The sequence below is a fragment of the Elephantulus edwardii genome, unplaced genomic scaffold (genome assembly GCF_000299155.1).
Source record: "Elephantulus edwardii isolate Elephantulus edwardi_28Jun2011 unplaced genomic scaffold, EleEdw1.0 scaffold00085, whole genome shotgun sequence".
Taxonomy (NCBI): Eukaryota; Metazoa; Chordata; class Mammalia; order Macroscelidea; family Macroscelididae; genus Elephantulus; species Elephantulus edwardii.
This window is the reverse complement of record NW_006399835.1, coordinates 14141164-14163063: the sequence shown is the minus strand read 5'-3', so window position 1 is coordinate 14163063 and position 21900 is coordinate 14141164. Positions and strand designations below refer to the sequence as shown.

Here is a 21900-nt window from a genome sequence, read left to right as displayed (position 1 = left end):
TTTTTTTTTTTTTCCTTTTAGCACATTAGAAGCATTGCTCTCAGAGTCTAAAGTCTCAGGTTCTAGCCAGATCCTCCAATGATTTGTTCTTTTATTTAGGAAAAGTCACTGAATAGTACCCTGGAACTTGATTTATTTATTTATTTTTTTAATCAGAAAGATAAGGAAGTCGGACCATGTGATTTCTGTTCCTGTACTAATATTCTGAAATTCTTTTCATCTACTCAGAATTTAGACCATACCTTAATCATTTTCTCAGTGCATATTCATTTTTTATTGTGGATAACTAGATTATTATTCTTGTTATAAAGAGTTTAGATGTAGAGATTTAACATTCTTCTTTTTAAAAGTCGAAGTAATTCAAACAACATCCAGTCCCACTTACAAACTGGGTAACCTTGTCATTTATCATTTCTTAGGCTCCAATTCAGTTAATGTAAATATTGTAACTAATAATAGCATCAGCTTCATAGGATTTTGAGCACTAGAAAAGGTAATGTGTGTAAAATACTTAGCACAATGTCAATGTTAAATATTTGCTATAATTTAAATGTCAGCAGTGTCAGTCCTACTTCATTTCTTATTAAGTATCCCTTTAATATTTTATTTCCTTGAGTCAGAGCCCTTTTTGACATTGCCTTCCAACATCAAACATAAATTAAACTATAAAAAATTAATTATTCTAGGGGAGCTCTGGTGGCCTAGTGGCAAGGACCTGCAACTGCAATCCCAGAGTCGCACGGTTCGAATCCACCAGATGCTCTGCCGGTTGAAGGAGGGACAATCTCCTCCTGTACCAGTCAGATCTGATTTGACGGTACACTCACACAAAAATAATTTTTAAAAAATTAATGATTCTATATTTTTTTTTACTTAGTCCTAAAATTGATCTGGTGGCCTAGTGGTAAGAAGCTGCGTTGCAATCCTGAAGGCCCACAGTTTGAATTTATCAGTTGCTCCCTGGGAGAAAGATGAGCAGTCTCCTCCTGTGCAATTAACTGCCTCTGAAAACTTGCTGGAGAGTTAGCTATGGGTCTGTTCAGACTCAGTGATGCACAGCACAACAACAATCACATCTAGCTACTTTTATATTGTATGTGTTGTAGGCTAATAATAATGTTAGTGGTAATAGTCATTATGTAGTTATATAAATATTTTATTGTTAATATGTAAAATGTTTATTCTGTGTGAAGGTCAATGATATTTCATTTTAAGCTAATATATAGAACAACCAGAAAATAAAATCTATATTGAAGCATGCTTTTTTGTGTGTATTGTATGTCACATAAACATTGACAAAAAAATTATTTGCAGAATACTTAATTTTTCTGTCTAAATGTTACTATTCCCAGATTTTACTATGTGTAGAGTAATAATCTTGTATGTGTGGTCTATTTTCCAGTATGTCCTAAGTGGGTGAAACTGCGGAAAAACCACAGTGAGAAGAAATCAGTCCTGATGCTAATTATCTGCAGCTCTGCCGTCCGAGCCCTGGAGCTCATTAGGTAGGAAGTTTGACCTGTTTGATGTCATCAATGTTTTCTGAGTAACTAATATGGGCCAAACACAAATGCTCTATGTACTGGAGATACGGTGATGAACAACCAGACAGAACCCCTACCACCATCTACTTATATCCAGTTGGCGAGACAGACAAAAAAAAAAAAAACCCACACATTTTCTTTCCTGTTATAATTATATATATAGAAGATAGTGATAAGTTATAGGAAGAAAACATAAAATATGGTATGAAGATAGGACTTGGTTTTAAAAGATGGTCTTGAAAGCTCCTCTAAGATGACATTTGAGCAGAGATTTGAACAGTAAAGAGGAGAGTCAAGCAAGTATCTGTCAGAAGACCATTCCAGGCAGTGGGACCATACGTGTAAAAGTTGCCATTTTGGGATGTTGTGAGAGGTTTTGAAAAGAGTATTTACCTGATCTGAAAAATTGTTTAAAAGAATCACTTTACCTGGAATATGAAGAACAAATCATGGGAAGTCAAGATTTAATATGAGATTTTCACCAATCTTCTATTTTTAGAAGGAAAAGATATTTTCTGAGTAACCAATATATGCCAAACTATTGTTTCCTTATTTGAAATAGTAACTAGAAGAGATAAAATACCAAGAAATATATTTATCAAAACTTATTTTAAAAACCATTATTTGAGCAACATAGAAGATCTTGATAAAACAAAAAGACATGTTACATTCATAAATAGAGGCTAAATATCGTGAAAATGTCATTTTCTCTGAGATAATGAACAAATGTCACCAATTCTCAATAAGCTTCCAATAGAATTCTTTTAAAACTAAACAAATGAATTTTAAATTCATGGGAGAAAAGTACATTAGAAAAAATAGCCACAAGAATTCTGAAAAATAACACTAATAAGAGAATTGTTATTGTTCTAATGAGTGGTGAGTTACCTGCGGCTCATGGTGACCCTGTGTACAACAGCTCTGAAGACTGCCCTCTCCTGAGCCAGTCTCACTTACTCCAACACAACTACCCCCATTGCCCCAGTTACCATATCAATCTATTTCATCCAGAGTTGTCTTCTCCTGCACTGTCCCTCCACTATTCCAAGCATGATGTCCTTGTCTCAGGACCAGTCCCTCCTGACCCCGTACCCAAAATGTACAAGAAGGAGCTTCAACATCCTTGTCTCCAAAGAGAAACTTGGTTTCACCCTCTCCAAGACAGACTTATTTATATTTTTGGTAGTCCATGGTTTGTTCAAGACTCTTTTTCCAACACCACATCTCAAAGACATTAGTTCTTCTGCCATCCTTAGTCATTGCCTAGCTCTCTGATGCATAGCAAGTAATTGTGAAGACTATGGCCTGTAATGAGAGCACATGTAAGTTTCTAGACTGACATCTTTGCTTCTCAGTACTCTGGAGAGGTCCCTAACAGCATATTTTCCCAGTGCCCTTTGTCTTTTGATTTCCTGACTGCTGGTGCCAAGAATGTTGATTGTTGAGCCAAGCAAGCTGTGTTAACAACCTCAATCTCTTCTCCATCTATCATGGTGCTGCCAGATGGCCCAGTAGTGAGAGTCTTTGTCTTTCTGATGTTGAGTTTCAATCCATAGTGAAGTCTGTAGTCCTTGACCTTCTGCGGCAAGGGCTTTAGGTTGTTGTTGTTGTTATGTGCCATCGAATCACCTGCAACTCATAGCAACATTATGCACAGTAGGTCTGAAGCCTGGCCTGTCTTGAGCCAATCTCACTGGCTCGACACACCCACCTCCATTGCCCTAGTCACTGTATCATTCCATCTCATCCATAGTCTTCCTCTCCTGCACTGTCCTTCCACTCTTCCAAGAATGATGTCCTTCTCCTAGGACTGGTTCCTTCTGGCCTTGTGCCCAAAGTCTGTGAGATAGAGCTTCAAAATCCTAGCCTCCAAGGAGAAACTTGGATTCACTTTCTCCAAGACAGACCTATTTGTTTTCTTGGCGGTTCATGGTGTGTTCAAGACTCTTCTCCAGCAGCACAACTCAAAAGCATCAATTCTTCTATCATCCTTAGTCATTATCCAACGCTCTGGTGCAAAGCAAGTATTTTTGCAAAGACCATGGCCTGAATCAGGTGTACCTTACTCTCTGATGCATAGCAAGTAATTGCAAAGACCATGTGCTGAATCAACTACACCTTAGTCTCTAGACTGACATTGCTTCTCAGTCTTCTGGAAAGGTCCCTGACAGCACATTTACCTAATGCAATTTGTCTTTTGATTTCCTGACTGCTGATGCTAAGAGTGTTGATTGTGGAGGCGAGCAAGCTGTAACTGTTAACCACCTCAGTCTCTTCCCCATCCATCATGGTGCTACCATTTGGCTCAGTGGTAAGAATCTTTGTCTTCCTGATGTTGAGCTTCAATCTATATTGAAGACTATAGTCCTTGACCTTCTGCATAAAGCACTTCAGGTCTTCTTTCAGCAAGCCAAGTTGTGTCATCTGTATAATATAGGTTGTTGATGAGTCTTCCTTCAATCCTTATGCTACATTCCTCCTCATAATGCCCAGCCTCTCCAGTGATCAGTTCTACATATAGTTTGAAAATGTATGGAGACAGAATGCATCCCTGACACACTCCCTTCCTGATTTTGAACCATGCAGCTTTTCCCTGCTCTGAGGACTTCTTCCTGAAAGCTTCCCTAATATTGTTACATGCCATTGAGTCAGCTCATAGCAACCTTAGGAAGAAAATTGGCTAATTCTGTACCGTCTTCATAATCTCTACTGTGCTTTAAACTACTATTGAAGCCACTGTGTCAATCCAATTAGATTACCAACAGGCAAACAAAACATTATCATTCATAATAGTTAAAATAATATGGAACTGGCATATGCATGATAGTGGAACAGAAGGGAAAGGTGAGCCGTAGATACATATGCATATGAAAAATATTGCAAATAACTAAAGTGGTAAATCTATAGAAAAACCTGGGTTATTCAAGAAACAAACTGGAACAAGGTGGTTATTTGGAGAAATACAATTAGATACATATCTCACTTTTTAAACCAAAATCATTTCCAAATAGACCAAAAATTTAAATGCAAAAATTATATTTTTACAGTAATTAAACATTGTTTTTCAGAGTGCTTTAATATACCTTTTCATTTACTGTAAGTTCCCCCACAGGAAATCAGTCATTTACTGTAATTTTTGTAGAATAATAAAAAAAAAGTCTTCCCCAAAATTTGTGGTAACATACAGTTTACAGAAAGATTTAGCCATCAGAGTAAGATAGAGTTAACTGAGGCCAGCTCTCTCCAGGAGCCAGGCTCTGTACTAGACATTCCTAGAAAACAACAATAAAGAGTTCCAAATTATTAAAAACAAGGAATGGGATTAAATAGGTGCAGCACTTCTGTTTTTCTAAGTGAAAAATTAAATCATAACCTTAAAAGAAGAAATAATAAATTTAGAAGTTAACATTTCTTATTAATGCTACTAGACATACACATTGAATTACATCACATACCTGCCCAGTAAAACAAAAGTTTTTCTTTCAGTTGTTTCTGCTTCAACCATAGTTGACCTTCAAGATCCCAAATGCTTCTGATCCTAAAACTGTAATTCACACTGACTCTCTGAGCTTTGAAAAGCACCACCACAGAATCCGTTTCAGAGTCAAGTATGCATGGCAAAGAGGCCATGCTGAAGGCACACACTTTAAAAAATAAGTTGTCAAATTCATTTTAGCTTTTACTGTACATAAATTCCTCTTTGAGGAGCATAAAGGTACTATGTTGCCACATTTCATTTACTAATTTTCAGTATTTTTCTGTGATTCTAGTAATATTACCATACATCTCAAGGTTCAGTGATGTGCAAAAGGGACTTCAGAACAGACATAATGAGCTTTATTGAGGAAAAACCAATACTGACTAATTTTAGCTTTCATGAGAATGCTGTTTTCCTGAGAACCATGTTAAGCAGGTCCCCCCAAGTGTCTTTCTAATTAACTTTGCCTTGGAAAAAGCTTATCTATAAGTAAAACTTTTATGGTACACTAAAACTTGTGTAGCACATTTCACAATTCTTTAAATGTGTGTGTTCCTATTAGTCAATATTACTGCTCAAGACATAAAAATACATAAAGAAAAAGAGTACCGTCGGGCAATACTATTGTTACACCTGTTCCGAAGCATCAGATGCAATGATCTCATTTGTTCGCTTGTGCTTATCTAATCTCCAAACAATATTGAATGATTTCTAGAGAGACATACAACAATTATAAAATAGGTGGGGAAACATAAAGATCCAGTAAAATCAAGAAAAACAGGTGGATCCAGGTAGAATTGGTGGTGATGGTCATTTCCATTAGGTACTGATCAGTTGCAGAGATGGCCCAACCATAACCTTGTTTGCATTTCTCAGCAGCAAAGACAAATGGAAGGACATCTTAAATTGCCAGATTTGTGATATTGTATGTTGTTGTTGTTGTTGTTATGTGCCATCAAGTCGTTTGCGACTCATAGCGACCTTATGTACAAGAGCCCTAAACACCGTTCTATCCTGTACCAACCTCGCTGTCTCAAACACATTCATTCCTACCACACCACTCACAGAATTGATCCATCTCACCAAGGGTCTTCCTCTCCTGTGTCATCCCTCCACTCTCCCAAACATGATGTCCCTCTCCAAGGACCAGTCCCTCCTTGAAGCATGCCCAAAGTATGTCAGACGAAGCTTCAGAATCCTTGACTCCAGGGAACATTCTGGCTTCACCCTCTCCAGGACAAACCTGTTTGTTCTCCTAGCAGTCCATGGTGTATTCAACACTCTTCTCCAGCACCATAGCTCAAAGGCATCAGTTCTCTTTCTATCATCGTTATTCACTGTCCAACTCTCTGATGCATAGCACATAATTACAAAGACTATAGCCTGGATCAGGCACACCTTAATCTCCAGCCTGACGTCGTTGCTCTTCAGTAATCTTGAGAGGTTCCTCACAGCTGACTTTCCCAATGCAATTCATCTCTTGTATGAGAATTGAAGTTAATAAATAAAGTTTCCTCAAAATGGAAGTAAAGTTTTCCCCTCTGTGATATATATAACGGCATCACCTCAACAAGAAAGCAACAGACAGTTGACAAGACACATTTAGAGAGCTTCCCTCAGTGAAGGCTGAGGACCTGCTGTCAAAGCTGAGTTAGTGACGATGGTCATGTAAAACAGAAAGCAGCATGATCTGGACTCATGTTGTGGACATTCTAAATTGATCTAAGTAGGTCCAGAATTTTGAGTACCTAGAAACTAAATAAAGAACCTTAGTGGCATAGTAAGGTGATCTGGTGGTCTAGTGATAAAAAGCTGCACTGCAGTCCCAAAGGCACGGGGTTTGAATCCAGCTGTTCTGGGGGAGAAGCATGAGCAGTCTCCTTCTGTGAGATTTACTGCCTCTGAAAACCAATGGAGGATCACTTAAGGGTGGATTCTGACTCAATGACACAAAACAGCAGTGGTGTAGTAGATTAAGAGCTGGGATGCTAATCCAAAAGTCAGCAGTTCACATCCAACAGCTGCTCTGCCAGAGAAAAAGTGACGGTCTTCTTCCATAAAGATTTATCACATTTGATGCCTGACGAGGATCGTCATGATCAGAATCTACCCTAGTGGGTTTGGATTTGGTTTTAGAAACCATATGGTCTGACCACCTTATAAACTATCAGTTAACTGCTCAAGAGCTAAAGTTACTCAAGAATTTTGTGTGGAAAACATTTAAGCATATTGCTCAAATTTAAAATTATATTTAATATATAACAATCTAGGGGGATTTTTATACTAGTTTATTTCCAAAATTCTAATACTTTGTTTTCGAGAACAGATTCTTCCAATTTTGCTTACCCCCCCCACCCATCACATTGTACAACTCCATGAGTAATCCCCCCTCCCCCTGCACATCCTCATCCCTCTGCTTCTCCCCTCCCTCTACCCCCTTGAATCCTTATACTCATTCTACTGTAATGGTTTTGGACAGTATTTGTCCTTATGGGACTGAGTTAACTCAGCATAATGCTCTCCAGTCGCTCCCAAGTTAGGTAATAATTTACAAAATCATTGCTCCTCTGTGCTACATAGCATTGTGTGAATGTACCATAATTTTTTTAAAGATTATTTTTATTATTTGTGTGTGTACCTTCAAATCAGATCTGATAGGACAGGAGGAGATTGTCCCTCCTTCTTCAGCAGAGCATCTGGTGGGTTTGAACCACGTGCCTCTGGGATTGCAGTGCAGCTTCTTGCCACTAGGCCACCAGAGCTCGCCGAATGTACCATAATTTTTCAATCCATTCATTTATGGTTGGTACAACCATTCTGGAAGGCAGTTTGATGCTTCCTCAAAAGGCTGAACGTAGATATTTCATATGACCAGGCTATTCCACTACTTGGAATAGACTCCAAGAAAATGAGAACTGAGGCACAAATGAAGACTTGCACAGGAGTGTTCATAGCAGTATTATTCACTATCACAAGAACATGGAAAAATTTAGATTTTGAGCATCTCTAAAATCACAAAATCTTGTAACACTGCCCCATAATCTCACATCATAATAATTGGCTCAGCTGAGCACAATGACCTCCTTTAATGGGGTGCATGCTCTATAGGGTTTTCAGTCTGCACCCCTGTCTCATAGATTACCTCACCTATTTGTGCTACCTGCCTGCTCAGATATTCCTGATGGAGCAGTCCTTTGCAACAATAGTTTTCGTTCCTTCTTCCTTCCTACCTTATTTCCTTCTTCCTTTTATTCTTTCATTTTTTTGCAGAAACCTTTCCATATAGAATTTATTTTTCTGATGTTCTTCAAAGTAAATCAAAGTGACATTGGTCTGACTGAATAAGGGTCTAACCTCTTCTTTTTTTCCCTGTCAGTTCCCCCTCAAAGCTTCCTAACCACGTTCATGGGCAGCTCTTTGTAGATGGCCTTGGACTCCACAGAGTTCAGGCTGACATCACTGCTCTAAGAGGTTTCTTGCAATTAAATGTTTTATGAGAACTGCACTGTAGAGTTTCAAGATTTTTCTATGCCAGGAGCCTGAAATACCAAAATTCTATGATAAAAAGGAAGGGCAACTGTGTATGTTTTGATAACTAAGAAAGTTGAGAGGCCATCACACTCTCATTCTAGAGATAGGGTAAGCAGAAAAATCTCAGAAGTGTGTGTGTGTGTGTGTGTGTGTGTGTGTGTGTGTGTGTGTGTGTGTGTGTAAACATGTATACATTTATTTGAATAAAGCAAGTTGTAATACTTAATTAGTGTGCCAGGAGTGAGTAATATTGCTTGAGCATATATCTGTTACTTTTCATTAGGTCGATGACAGCGTTCAAAGGAGAAAGCAAAGTTATGAAATTATTTGCAAAACACATAAAGGTAAGCAGACCTGTGTTTCCTCACAGGGCCTAGAGGGGCTCCTGTAACTATCTTTCCGGTCCACTTCAAGAGCCCAGCTTTTCCCTCTTCGTCTTCTTCTGATTCCTCTCATGAGCCATTTCTTTGGTGCCTTCCTAAAAGCCTATTTTACAGTCATCCTGGATTTCTTTGAATTTCCTTGCCTCCACATGTTCACTTCTCCCCACAGCAGTCCCTCATCCTCCGAGATTCCTGGGAAGAAACTGAGGCTTGACAGTATACTGAATTCTTTGAGCTTTTACCAGTGTCCTGGGGAGATGCTTTTCCTGGATGTTGACCCCCACCATTTGCTTTTTTCTTTTTTTAACTTTGAGATAAAGTGATAAAAATTGGCCTATGACTGCACTTGTGAATACCTCTTCGTTTTCTTCTTCCTCTTCCCTCTTCAAATAGATCCAGGAGCAAGTAAAGTTGCTGGAAAAGCGGGTGGTGCATCTGGGTGTAGGAACTCCAGGAAGGATTAAAGAACTTATTAAACAAGGTAAGAAAAAAGACGGTGAGATGCCAGGGCTGGAAGTTTGCCTTTAGGAAACTGCCTTTGTGACTAATGAAACCAGACTTCTGAGTTAATTCAAGAGTTAGAACCTCAGCCTTTAGGCTCTAAAGTCAGCCAGTAGGAATGGCAAGGACTAAGGCAAACTAAAGTACACATGCCCACCTAAATACATTCAGATTCTGAGTGCTTGAAGCAGATTAGCGGATTCACACAGACTTCCGTACACCAATTTGCCACATTTGGATTTTGTAGAACTGCATGTGGTCAGCATTTCTCTTTTCGCTTCATTAAGTCTAGGTTCCCCCAAGACTCCTGTTTCTTTTATGTTTTTAAAACATAAAAGAGCAAAAAATTCAGTTCCTGTGAATTAAATACAGATATTTAGGAATCTTTCTCCAGAGTGCATTTTCTTTATCTAGAAAGTGGTCCAGACAACATCCACTAGTAATTTTTGTAGTTTCATTGACTTAATTAAAGGCAGTAGCCCAAAAATCTGCTAGCCTTATTAACTATTCTACCTGTCAGAAATATTTAAAGATTTCATTTCAACACCCCTTTCCAAATTACTAATTTAATACTTACATTTAGTAGAATCTTTACATAATTATCTGAAGTTATTCCTAGATTTTTTTGTATATATAAATATGAAACTAATGCATAGCATTAGTTAACATAGCATATCAGTATATACACATGTTATTTGACAGAAAACAGACAAAAACTGAAAATACTGATTCTCCAGATGAAAACCATTCAAAATTGAACCTACTATGCAGAGTAAAAGAAACTACAATGAAGTAATTAAATTGGGCCCAGTCTAGGAAAAGAAGCATTTTTTGTGTTACCATCTGTACTGAGTGCTATAGTAGATCCCTTTAGGTATGTTGCTTAGAACCCCAGCAGCCTTGCAAGTTGGCATTTTTATGAAAACAAACCTGAAGCCCAGGCCAGGCCTCACCAGCTCCAGAACCTTTTCCTCAAAGAGCTCTTGATCCAACTGAGGAAATAAATACACATAAAATGAGACTGGCAACATGAGACGAGATAAATGAATGCTTTGGATTACAAAAACTATTGTTTTAAGGTGATATCAAGTCAATTTTAACTTACAACTAAACTGTGTCAGAGTAAAAAACTACTTTATCAGGTTTTCAAGGCTGTGACCTTTCAGAAGCAGAATGCCAGGCAGAACTCAGGTAGGCTCAAACTTCCAACCTTTCAGTTAATCATCAGGCAGTTAAACATTTATTCCACCTAGAGACTTATAAAACCTAGAGGAGTTGAAGCAACAGAGAGATTTTTATGGTGCTTGGAATCTGAATGAAAGACTTTACAGAAGAAGCCCATTACAACTCATTGCTATTGAATCAGAACTCACTCATAACTCACCCTCCATTGCATTTCCAAAGACATAAATTATAGAAGGTCGTGGGAGATGACCTTTTGCCATTTGGAGAGTGGTAAAATAGGAAGGGAGATATGAAGGAAGCATTTAGGAAAAGAAACACAGCCCCGTCAAAAAGGAACAGAGTCACGGAGTTTATTGAGACTTGATAATAAGTAGACGTTTGATGTTAAGGTGGTTGTTATTGCTAAGTGTTGTCAAGGCAAGTCCAACTCATAGTGACCCTGTGAATAATAGGCCTGCACATGTCTGATCCTGTGCCGTCCTCATCATTGCTGATACCCTTGATCTCAGTGCTGCAGCCACTGTGTCAATCCATCTGGTTAAAGGTCTTCTTCCCTTTCGCTGACCCTCCAACTCCCAAAGCAAAGTATGTAAAAAGAAGCTTCATTATCATTATCCTTACCTCCAAGGAGGACTCTAGCTGCACTTTCTCCAAGACATATCTGTGTGATTTTTTTGAAGAACCACAACTCAAAGGCATTGATTCTTCTCCTGTCACCTTTATTCATTTTCCAGTTCTCAAATGTATAGCAGATGATTGAAAAGACCATGGCTTGGATCAGGCACACCTTAAACTTTAAGCTGACATCATTGCTCTTTAATACTTTGGAGAGGTCCCTGACAGCAGATTCTCCCAGTGCAATATGTCTTGATTTCTTGATTTCTGGATCTTGATGATGTCGATTGTGGATCCAAGCAAGATGAAATCACTGACAACGTCAGCCTTCTCTCCATCTATTATGATATTGCCTATTGGCCCAGTGGTGAGGATTTTTATATTCTTGATGTTGAGATGTTACTCATATTGGAGGATATAGTCTTTGATCTTCTGAAACAAGCATTTCAAGTCCTCCTCACTCTTAGCAAGTAAGGTTGTGTCGTCTGCATAATGAAGACTGTTGATGAACCTTCCTCTGATCCTGATACCACATCCTTCTGCATAAAGATCAGATACTAATCAATATCCATCCTTCACAACTTGACATTCTTTCCAGTTGAATCACTTGTTACTACAGTTCATGGATTCGCCAAGCCAGAAAATTGATCTCTTTAATAGAAAATAATTTCTAATATTTCCTATGGAGCACTGGTGGCTCTGCCACCCCTCAGGCATTCAGTTTTAATCTACCATCTGATTAGGAAGCTGAGGTGTTAGATTATGTTCCATAAACGTAAGAGGGCATTCAAAGTTAAGGAACAGATGAAACTCCTTCTGTGAGACATGAGCTTGTAAAGACCAGCAGTAGGAGGGCTCAGGGATGCATTCTCAGCTTGGTTCTGCCTTCCCCACAGCTCTAAGCTAGGAGATTCACCTCTCCCCTTCTCAGGATCTCTTTTTTTTTTTTTGTCACCAGACCCACCACCACCACAGGGCCACTATTCTTTTCTTTGCTTTCTTTCTTTTTTTTTTAAAGGAGAATAGGGAAAGATAAAAGAGAATTGCTTAGAATGTTGATATTAAAATTGTGATAATTCACTGTGAAGGCTAATTCACATGAGAAAATGACTTAAAGAGTTATTGGAGTTGTTTTTGTTTGGGTTTTTTAAAAAATGATACTTGTTGGCCTAGTGGTAGGAAGCTGTGCTGCAATCTCTAAGGCATGTAGTTTGAATCCACCAGCTGCTCCATGGGAGAAAGACGGGCCGTCTCCTCCCACGTGACTTCCAGCCTCTGAAAACCCACTGGAAGGTCAGCTACTAGTCTTTTCTGACTTGATGGCACGCGACAACAACAGTTAAAATAACATTTACTTTTTCATTCCAGTTATATGGATGGTTTAATAGTTATTAACCACTTATATCACAGTTCTTATGCTACATACAAAGAGAACAATGCCAGCAATCTAAGCACTAAAAAACCAACAAAAGAAGTCCAATAGAATGCAGCTTGTTTTACGTAACTGTGACTTAAATATTTTATATAGGCCAATGAAGAAAGACATACGCAGGCTCTGTGGCACTGATATCTATACAATTATGGGTAGACTTTTATTGTTTTAATGTCATTATAAAGGATATTTTATTATTATGTTGTTGTTAAGTCACAGGCGACTCATAGCGACCCTGTGAAGGAGAGTCCTCTACGCTTGGGTGTCATCCTCTCTCCAGGTTCATAGGGTTTCCGGAGGCAAGCTATTACGGAAGTGGATGCGTCTCCTCCTTCCAAATTTGATTATTAGAACCTTGAAAAAATACAAAAATGTGCAGAGAAGAAAATTAAAATCACTTCAGAAATAATTTTATTATTGAATATTTGTATACATTTCCATCCCATCTTTTTTCTATGGGTGTTTAAAAAACAGAGATTATACTGCGTGTTATAACCTACTATTTTTAAACTTGCTAAGTCTCATTATTTTATGTTGCTTGGATCCACAATCAACACCCTTGGCAATAGCAGTCAAGAAAAAGTGTAAAAAATATTTACACTGAGTTAGTCTTCTTATGTCAAGGACCTCTAAGGTGTTAAGGAACAATTATGTCAGTTTAAAGACTAAGGGAACTCATGCAATATTATTCAAAATTGGTGACCCTGGAGAACATTATGCTGAGTGAAATATCTCAGTCACAGAAGGACAAATACTGCACAGTGCCACTGTTGTAGAACGGGACTGACATCAAAGTTGGGGTGAGACTGAGAAAAATTGGATAAATCATGTATATTGCATTGAAACAGATGAGGGAGAGAACAGTTTAAAAGCGATATATGATTGCTTATTATGGTTATGACAGGGGTTATGAAGGTTGCATAGTGGAGTGGACTTGGGCGGGGGGTGGAATTGTATACCAATGAAGGGATTTTTCTTTTACTTTTCAAAGAGAAGAGTGAACTGGGGGTGAGGGATGGGTTGGGAGAAAAATGCAACAACGAATGAATGGAAATCCAAAATCTCTGTAAATGTTCATTAAAATTAGTAAAATTAAAAAAAACAACACCACTAAGGTGTATCTGATTCAAGCCATTCTCTTATCAATTACTTGTTATGCATCTGAATAATGACAAAGAAGCCAGAAGAATCAATGTCTTTGGGTTGTAGTGTCAAGGAAGAGTACTGAATATCCCATGGACTGCCAAGAAAACAAATATGTCTTGAGTGCAAGGATCATGACACTTCACCTCACATATTTTAGGCATTTGTTAGGATAGGCCAGTCCTAGAAGAAGGACATCATCTTTGGAAAAGTAGAGGGTCAGTAAAAGAGAGGAAGTCCCTCAATGAGATGGATTAACACAGTAACTTTAACACACTATCTAGCATGTTCAAATATATCATAAATGATGGGGATGGCACAGGATAGGGCCAGGTTCAGATCCATTGTTCATGGTATCACAAGTCATAGCTGACTAGAAGGCATTTAACAACAACAACATGTCTCATGAGAACTTCCTTGTCATAAAATATAATTAAAGCTTTCCCTTGTAATGGCTATATAATATTCTATTATAAAGTCATATTGTTTATTACAATTCTTTTATGATAGGATATTCGGTTTATATTTTTGCTATTATAAATGATCACCTTTGCGTATGTTTTTATTGGAAATTTACCATGAGAGGGAAATTGCATTATTAAATAATAAGCATCTTATGTTTTTATACTAGGCCTCATACCAGAAAAGCTGTATCTATTTACTCTTTTTTGATGACAGTAATAAAATCACCTGTAGCATTTTAGAAATTGTGCTAAAACCCCACACTGGAAATTGAGTTAATCCATCTGGTTTAGGGGTTGGGAGAATGCGTCCTTACAATAATGGTCTTCTGCAGTATTTGTCCTTATGAGACTGTGTTAGTTCACTTAGCATAATGCTCTCCACCCTCTTCCAAGTTATGTAGTATTTTTCAAAATCGTTGGTCATGAATGTTGCATAGTATTCCATTATGTGAATGTACTACAATTTCTCAATCCATTTGGTTGTGATTGGACATTTGGTCTTTTTCCATGTTCTTGCAATGATGAATAATGCTGCTATACAATAACGTTTTTGGGTGTGCAACCTATTGCCTGGGTCAATTTACAATTGTTATTTTAAGTTTTAAGACAGAGTTTAATGTAAGAGACACTGTAATTTGTAAAAAGCGTGAAAAAGTATGTTGGGCAGAAAGGAGAATATTCAAACATCCACAGACAAAGTTGAAGGATACAAGAAGACTTTGTAAACCATTTCCATGCATGCTGTGGGTGTAGTCACAACATAGAGAGGAACATGAGGATTGAGAAAACCTGAGGAATAAACAATTTCTGAAGTCTCCCCTAGCCATAATGTTCACATCAACACGAAAAGAGAAGAAACAGAGTCCTTAATTGATTGGCCACACCGGGAATGTTGTTGTTAGGTGCCATTGAGTTGGTTTCAACTGAAAGCGACCCTCCATACAGTAGACCAAGACCTGCCTGATTTTGTACCATTTTCACAATCTCTGCTGGGTTGTAGCCCTGTTCTTAGACTTGCAGTGTGTTGTACTGTGGTGCCTTGCCTATAGCTGAAAGTTATGCCATCAGTATGTCAAATGCCAGCATAGCCACACATGGTAGACAAGTTTTAGCAGAACTTCTAGACTGAGACAGACTAGGAAGCAGGACTGGCCATCCACTTCTGAAATAATGTACTTTTGAAAACTGAATAGCAGCAGAACATCAAGAAAAGCTGACTTTAAATAGAGCTTATTCACCCTAACTCCCTTTTCTGCCTGAAATTAGCCACTCATCCCTGACCTCATCCTTGGGCCCACTTGCCTCCTTTGAGACATCCAGACTTCACTGAATTCAACTCCTCTGAGGTGCCCCCATCCCTGACTGCAGGATGCTTCTTGTCAAATCACTGCAGGAACAAGACTTCACTTCCTGGGGTTTCATGAAAAGGAAGCTGGAGATTGATTCTCTGCCAGCACATGAGCATTTGTGCTTAGCAAGAGTCGTTTCTCTGCTTTCCTCAGACTCACAGATAAGATTATAAAGGAGAACAAGTCTCCAAGTTCTGCATTTGTTTGCCATTGGGCAAGGGCAGCACTTTATGTGTGGAGATTAGTTTCCAGGGGAAAGAATAGCAAGTGAGGCGAAAAGCAACTAGAACAAAAAACCGTTTTAAGATGCTCATGTCATGACCTCTTTCCTTCAGCAGCTCTCTTTCTCTCTCTCACTCTCTGCTCTTTCAGGTGGCCTTGATTTGAACCCCTTAAAGTTTCTGGTTTTTGACTGGAACTGGAGAGATCAGAAGTTGAGGAGACTGATGGACATTCCCGAGGTACCGTGTAACCAGCAATTTCCTTTAATCATTTTTTTTTCCCAATTTGAACTTTAGTTCAAACACAGTAATAAAGTCTTTGACATAGAAAGCCAGCACATTCTGGCTTTTGAAATGATTTCTAACTTAACTCTGAGTTAACTACAATTATGGAGGCCACCTCAACCCCTTACACATAATTCTGCATCCTTTCCACATGTTTTATAAGAATTGCCTTTATTTCTCTTTTAAAATGCCCAGTGACTTCTGTGTCACTACAGACCACATTTATACTTTTTGTTAGCAAAACGACATTTCCTTACATTTTCTCTACGCCTGTCTTTACAAGCACAGTCCTCTTTGCTTTTCATCCATATGCATTCTTTGGGAGGACAAAAACTTACCTCATTAATAACCCCCATTTCCATAGCCCCAAAAACAGTACTAATTTACAGGGCTATTTTATTTTTGTGGGGTGGAAAGTTTTTTGGTGTCTTAGTATGGTACTACTGAATAATTGAATGCATTTGTGGGCACAGGAGTAGTTAACATTAGGTGCTGTTGAGTCAAGTTGAGTCACTCCTAGTGACCCTATGAATAACTGACCAGAACCTGGGCCATCTTCATCATCCTTCTCTGATTCACTGGTGTTATATGTAGGAAAGTAGTCCATGATCATCATTGTATAAAAAGCAAATTTGCCACCTACGCTGTTATCCTGGAGCTAATTCTCTAGTATAGCTGTTGGAGAGAAGGTTTGAACAGTAATAAACATGGCTGCCAATCACCAAGTTATGGCATTAAGAGTCTTGGAAGTAATCCTTCAAACATGTTGAATTAATTCATTTGCCATATAAAACTGTATATCCTCAGGATAACCAGACCTGATTATAATTATTCTGGGAAGTGTATTAGACATCAGTTCAGGTTACAAAACTATTTGCTTCTCTACACATACACACACTGTGCCCTAAATTGACTACGGTTTTTAAATTGGTTTAGCCAGTTAGATGATAGATAAATGAGACTGTGTGTGTTGGTTTTAGTTACACCATTAAATCTGAATAATCATCATCAGTTTTCTAATTATACTAATAGGTAGAAACAAACAAAAAAAATCCATTTGTTTCCCTAAGTTATTTTTAGTATGTTGATATCACCATTAGCAATTCTTAAAAAGCAATAAAGTACTGCACTGAAATATTATATATAAATGAAACAGATATTTTATGTACTACTTCTTTCTTTCTTTATATAAGTCTTTTATCTCTAAGTCAGATGAAGCTTAGGACTTTTGCCCTCCTGGATTCTGTCCATTGTAGCTACATAAATAGCAAGAAGTCCAGACTGTTGAATTTATTTGCCAAGACTATCTTTTCTTGATCTTAACCTTTTTTTCCCCCCAATTTGTTTCTTTTAGATAAGAAAGGAGATTTTTGAACTTCTGGAAATGGGAGTACTTAGTCTGTGCAAATCAGAATCTTTGAAGCTGGGCCTTTTCTAATTCTGAATCCAAGTGAAGATCCTAGTTTTAATGCTAGAATTTACGTTTTTCTTTAATTACTATGCATATTGGGAGCACTCAGAAAAATCAGCTATATTTTTATTAACTTTGCTATCAGATGAATCATTGGACATCTTTGTCTTTGAGGATACTTCAACAAAAATAAATGTCTTTTTGCCAACTCTCTTCCTTGTTTAATAAAATATGAGTAATTTGCGTGAGTTTCTTATTGAGAAAACTGTGTTTGTTTTTCACTAATTGGCCTGTGATGTGATTATACGGGAGACATGAAGGAACAGTAGGGTAACCTTAACTCTGAGCTGCAGTTTTATCAGCCATGAGTTAAGGATTAAGAAATTTCGAGGATTCAATGAGATGGTACATGTGGGACATGGTCCTAGTGTGACGGTATAATGTGGTATAGTAGAGTAGTGGTATAATGAACAGAAGTGTATGCGATACTTATAAACTTGTAAAAGACAGCAGTGTTTCTACAATAGACAAAACGATATGAGATCTCTCACTTATTTGTTGTGTTTCTTTTTAATGCTATTTTGAAATAACTTTAGGCTTGCTGAAAAAAATTACAAGAACAGAACCAAAAAATTTCCATGCACCTTTCACCCAGCTTCCCCCAATGGGAACATCTTATATAACCATACACATTTACCAAAACTAAGAAAGCCTAAAGGTACAGTTAACTAAATTAACTAAACACCACTTTGTATTTTACCCGGTTTTCCACTGGTGTCCTTTTCTATTCAAAACTCGATCCAGGCTACCATGTTGCACTTAATTGTAATACTTGATGTTTCTCTCAAGTCAGCAGCCATTTCTCAGTCTTTCCTTGTGTCTCAAGACCTTAACACTTTGAAAGGTTATTTTGTAGACTTGTCTTTCAATTTTGTTTTTCTATTGTTTTCTTATAATAGCAACCCTATAAATAACAGATCTGAACCCTGTCAAGTCCTGTGCTATCCTTATCATCAGTGAGAAGGATTGACACAGTGATTTTTGCCACAGTGGACTTAAGCATGATATCATGAAGATGGCACAGGACAGGGCATGGTATTGATCTGTTGTTCATGGAGTCTCTGCGAGTCATAGTCAACTTGACCACACCTAGCAACAACAATAATGTAGGGACTTGTGACAATAACTCTAGGAAACAAGGGAGATCTTTTTAGACAGTTAACCTGATTTTCCCCAGTCTTTTGCCCACTCATTTTAGCAACCATTGAAAGATCTTGCCCACAACAGTTATTACTGTGGTGATTTTTCTGTTTCACTCATTCCTTATTCATTTACTAACTAGAAATCTTCTGTAAGAAAGAGATATCCCTTATCTCCACTTATTTGCTTATCCAATTGTTTACCAGATTGTGAACTCATATTTATTTTAGCCTCCACATTGTTTTTGTTGTTAGGTGCCATCGAGTCAAATACAACTTATAGCAACAAAAGATCTGAATCCTGTTCTGTCCTGCGCCATCCTCACACTTCCTGACACACAAGAGCCCATTGTGGCAGTCACCACATCAGTCCACCTTGTCATGGGTTTTCCTCTCCTTCGCCGACCCTTCCTTCTTCCTAGCATCATGTCCCTCTCCAAGGAATAGCCCCTCCTAGCAACATACCCAAAGCATGTGAGGCAAAGTCTCATCATTCTTGCCTGCAAAGAGCAATCTGGCTGCACCCTTTACAAGAAAGACATATTTGTTCCTTTGGCTGTCCATTGCATGTTCAATCTCCTCTCCAACACCACAGTGCAAATGCATCAATAATTCTTCCGTCATCCTTATTCACTGTCTTGCTCATAGGTGCATAGCAAGTAATCAGAAAGACTGTGGCCTGACTCAAACATACCTTAGCCCTCAAACTGACATCATTACTCCTGAATAATTTGTAGAGAAAGAACTGATTGACATTGAAAAATTTCAGGAAGTACCATATGAACAGGAGGCAATGGTAATGAAGGAGGAAGTGGAAGCTTCATTGAAGACATTGGCAAAAATAAAGCCCCAGGAATCGATGAGATACCCGTTCACTTCTTTCAATTAACACAGGCAGCATGGATGCACTCACCAGTCTATGCCAGGAAATTTGAAGGACAGCTCTCTGGCCAAAGGATTGGAAGAGGTCCATATTTATTCCTATTCCCAAGAAAGGTAATCAAAACTATCAAACAATATTAATATACCATGCAAGCAAAATACTGCTCAAGATCATTCAAAAATGGTACATTCACACAATGGAATACAATGAAGCATGCAGGAGCAATGATTTTGTAAATTATTACCTAACTTGGGAGGGACTGGAGAGCATTATGCTGAGTGAACTAACTCAGTCCCACAAGGACAAATACTATATAAAACAGTTATTGTAGAATGAGTATAAGGATCCAGGAGGGGTGGGAGAGGCTAGAAGCAGAAGGATGTGGATGTGCAGGGAGAAGCTTAATCATTGGGTTGTACAATTTGATGGGGGGATGTGTGAGGGAAATGGAAAGACTCTGTTCGAATTTGTATTAGAATTTTGTGAATAGTGAAAAAATTAAAAAAACAACAATGTATTTATATTTTGTAAATAAACTAGTAGGAAAAAATTTGTTTGAAAAATTTATCTCAGAAGTCCATACACATATTTAACAGCTTAGAACTTTCCTAAAATCATAATTTATAAGGTACTAAAATTTTCATAAAATTAAAAAAATGGCTATAACAGTATATAGATAGGGAACTGCCAGAAATTCAAGCAGGATTTAGAAGAGGCTGTGACACCAGGGACATCATTCCTGATGTGAGGTGAATCCTCACTGAGATTAAAGAATACCAGAAGAATATCTTTGTGCTTTATTGACTATGCAAAGGCATTTGTGTGGATCATAACGAGATGTGGCTGACATTGAGAAGAATGGGAAGGAGCACTTGATTGTGCTCATGTGGGACCTGGACCTGGACCAGGGGGCTGATGCGTGAACAGAGCAGGGAAACATTGCATGGTTTAAAATTAAGAAGAGAGTGCTACAGGGTTGTATTCTCTCTCCACACCTATTTACTCTGTATGCTAAGCAAATGTTTCTAAAAGCTTGGCTTTATGAAGAGGAGTGTGGCATCAGGATTGGAGGGAGACTCATCAATAATCTGCATTATGCATATGACACAACCTTGCTTGCTGAAAGGGAAGAGGACTTGAAGCACTTCTTGTAGAAGATCAAGGAATGCAGCCTTTCATATGAATTGCATCTCAATATAAAGAAAACAAAGATTCTTGCCACTAGACCAATAGGTAACATCATGATGGGTGGAGAAGAAATTGAAACTCTATTGGTTTGCTCACAAAGTTGATAATACATTGTGTTTCACAGTATTTTTCATTCATACTGTGTTTCATACAATCATTCCCATGCATTATGTTTTATAAAATCAGTTACCATTGATCCTTGCCCATAATTACCCAGTCTTTTCAGGTCCTCGCTGGATCCTTCCCATTTTCTTCACTCACTCCTACCCTGTACAACCCTGTGGTTTCACCCCTACTATAACTCTTTATTGTTAAATAAATTTTATCCATTATTTACTATGTCATATACTATATTTGGGCTTTGGTTTACATAACCCATCACATGTAATCCTCAAACTAGGGCCCGTTGCAAAAGTGTTATCATCCTCGTTTTACAAATAAATGAAGCTGAATCTCAGAAAGGAAAGATAGTAGCGTAAGTATTGGGCCTCCCTCAAACCAAGGCATTCAGACGTTGAAAGTGGAACTTTAAATGAACCTGCCAGGCCAGCAAAGTAAGTGCTGCTGCCCCAGAGCCTTGCTCCTTGTGCGCCCCTGTGGGATGGAAGCTGTACACAGGGACTTACAGAAGAAGGAGAGGAGGTTCTTGTTCTCCAGCACCCCAGGTGCTTCATGAAAACATACAGACCCAGTTGTCTTCATTACCTCTACTGCTGTAATAAAAAGATAACACAAGTAAGTGGCTTTAAAGAACAGTTTCTTGTCTCACATTCTCACACTTGAAGTCCAAATCAAGGCCTCAACCATCCTGCATCTTTCTGAGCCTCTTTCTCCTAGTAGCTGTCAGTGTTCCCTAAGTTTGTTTATAAATGATCCTCACGAGGCATCTGTGATCTTCAGGTGTATATCTGTCCCTGTGGTCTCATTAACATAACAAAACATTCATGCAGCATAACATTCACAGATTGTCTCCTCATTTCCTTCAAGTTAAAGAGAACCAAGTCATAGCCAACCCTCCAGTGGATTGCAGAGTCTGTACATCACAAGAAAAGAGACTCACCACAACAAGATAAAGGTAAACAACCCAA

At 38.2% G+C, this 21900-nt stretch overlaps 1 protein-coding gene across 1 annotated transcript in view; it reads left to right on the top strand.

Moving 5' to 3' along the window:
- The window catches only part of LOC102845718 (uncharacterized protein C3orf26 homolog), an 86752-nt gene extending 69183 nt beyond the window's left edge, over positions 1 to 17569 (top strand). The window contains exons 6-10 of the mRNA XM_006890042.1: positions 1403 to 1505; positions 8837 to 8897; positions 9330 to 9417; positions 15998 to 16086; positions 17486 to 17569. Of these exons, the coding sequence (XP_006890104.1) occupies positions 1403 to 1505; positions 8837 to 8897; positions 9330 to 9417; positions 15998 to 16086; positions 17486 to 17569 (425 nt within the window). The remainder of the gene's footprint in view (positions 1 to 1402; positions 1506 to 8836; positions 8898 to 9329; positions 9418 to 15997; positions 16087 to 17485) is intronic.
- Positions 17570 to 21900: the final 4331 nt, after the last annotated feature.